The sequence below is a fragment of the Seriola lalandi genome, unplaced genomic scaffold (genome assembly GCF_002814215.2).
Source record: "Seriola lalandi dorsalis isolate HSWRI2012SDOR001 ecotype SW California unplaced genomic scaffold, Sedor1 jcf7180002054131, whole genome shotgun sequence".
In the NCBI taxonomy this organism is placed as follows: domain Eukaryota; kingdom Metazoa; phylum Chordata; class Actinopteri; order Carangiformes; family Carangidae; genus Seriola; species Seriola lalandi.
Window position 1 is genome coordinate 5343 of NW_019524684.1, and position 1358 is coordinate 6700.

At 52.1% G+C, this 1358-nt stretch overlaps 1 protein-coding gene across 1 annotated transcript in view; it reads right to left on the reverse strand.

Annotated features, from left to right (window-relative positions):
- Positions 1-42: 42 nt before the first annotated feature.
- LOC111652967 (amino acid transporter heavy chain SLC3A2-like) overlaps positions 43-1358 on the reverse strand; it is a 4276-nt gene continuing 2960 nt past the window's right edge. The window contains exons 4-6 of the mRNA XM_087173229.1: positions 1144-1303; positions 606-921; positions 43-381 (exon numbers count right to left, since the gene is read on the reverse strand). Coding sequence (XP_087029355.1) covers positions 193-381; positions 606-921; positions 1144-1303 — 665 coding nt within the window. The 3' untranslated portion in view covers positions 43-192. The remainder of the gene's footprint in view (positions 382-605; positions 922-1143; positions 1304-1358) is intronic.

Here is a 1358-nt window from a genome sequence, read left to right on the forward strand (position 1 = left end):
TGGATAAAAATATTAAATTTCACCTTTGGAACAAATGGTCTGAGAGGAGGAGAAGGGGAATTTTAATATCCCAGAGGAGGGCTGGGATGTTGTTTTAAACGACATGCGGGAGGAGGTGGAATATGTTGGAGACTGTGGGATAGATGACGCCAATCACTTTCAAACTTTTTTGAATTTCCAGAATATTGATCGTTATTGGCAGGAATTACACAAACACATGAATAATGTATTTGGTGTGAACTCTGAGCTGTGATGCTGTTTACATGGGACGTCCTGTTTGAAGGGTGGAACACAAAGTATCTTGATGCGTCTGTTGTTTACCTGCAGAGTCTCATTCAGCCCCTCGTTAGAGTCCCACAGCATCTTGGGGAACTTGGTGCCCTGAAGTAGAGATGACAAAATGTAAACAACGATCAAGAGATCCAATGAGTCAATCAGTGATAACCAATAGTCATGTTTTCGCCTGAGCGGCTGATGTTGGTTCTAGTGCTGCTAAACTAACTAAACTAACTAAAACTACCACTGCAGTTCCGTAAAGCAGCTGTTTCACTGCGTCACGTTTGAAAAGCTCTTGTTTTGGCGCCACCTGCTGGTTGTGACCTCACCTCGTCCATCAGGCCGATCTCGTCACCGTAGTTGAAGACCGGCGTCCCGGGCAGCGTGAGCAGCAGCAGCTGGTGCAGCTTCACCAGAGCCGGGCCCACCAGCGACGCCAGGTGACCCTCGACCCGGCCCCCCAGGTTCCAGGCCAGCTTGGTCTGGCTGTGGTTCGAATACAAGAACTGGACGGACTGAGCGCGCTCCGTGGCGTCCACGTCTCCTCCACGGAGGACCCTGGAGATCAGGAGGTCGACATGGGTGGAGGAGAGGAGGGAGGACACGTCCTCAGCCGAGGATCGCTCTGTGATGCCGATCAGGACCCTGGAAAACACCCAGAACCCACAATGATCTGCTGCTCCGGTAACATGTAGAGGGTCTGGACCAGGTCTGAGGACTGACCCAGAGTCCAGACCTCTCACTCTTACTGAAGCTCTGGTTAAACTCTCAAAACTTTTCTGTCTGACACTGGATTTTATTTTGAAGGTAAACTTCCTGTCAAGATGTTAATACGTGTCCCAGCAGCGGCCCATTATTGTTCCTGACCTCCTGTTCTGACGCTCGTCTGTCCTGTTCTGGACGATGGCTCGGATGTCGGCCCACAGAGACGGCACCACGCCGGACACACGCTCCACCCCCGACAGCTGGACGCCGTCCACGCCTTCGTTCAGCCAGAACACCAGAGCGGACTGACGAGACAGAGACAGTCAGCTGTTAGAGAACCTGAAGAACTGGAGCTGGTTTTGGGGGGGGGGGGGGGG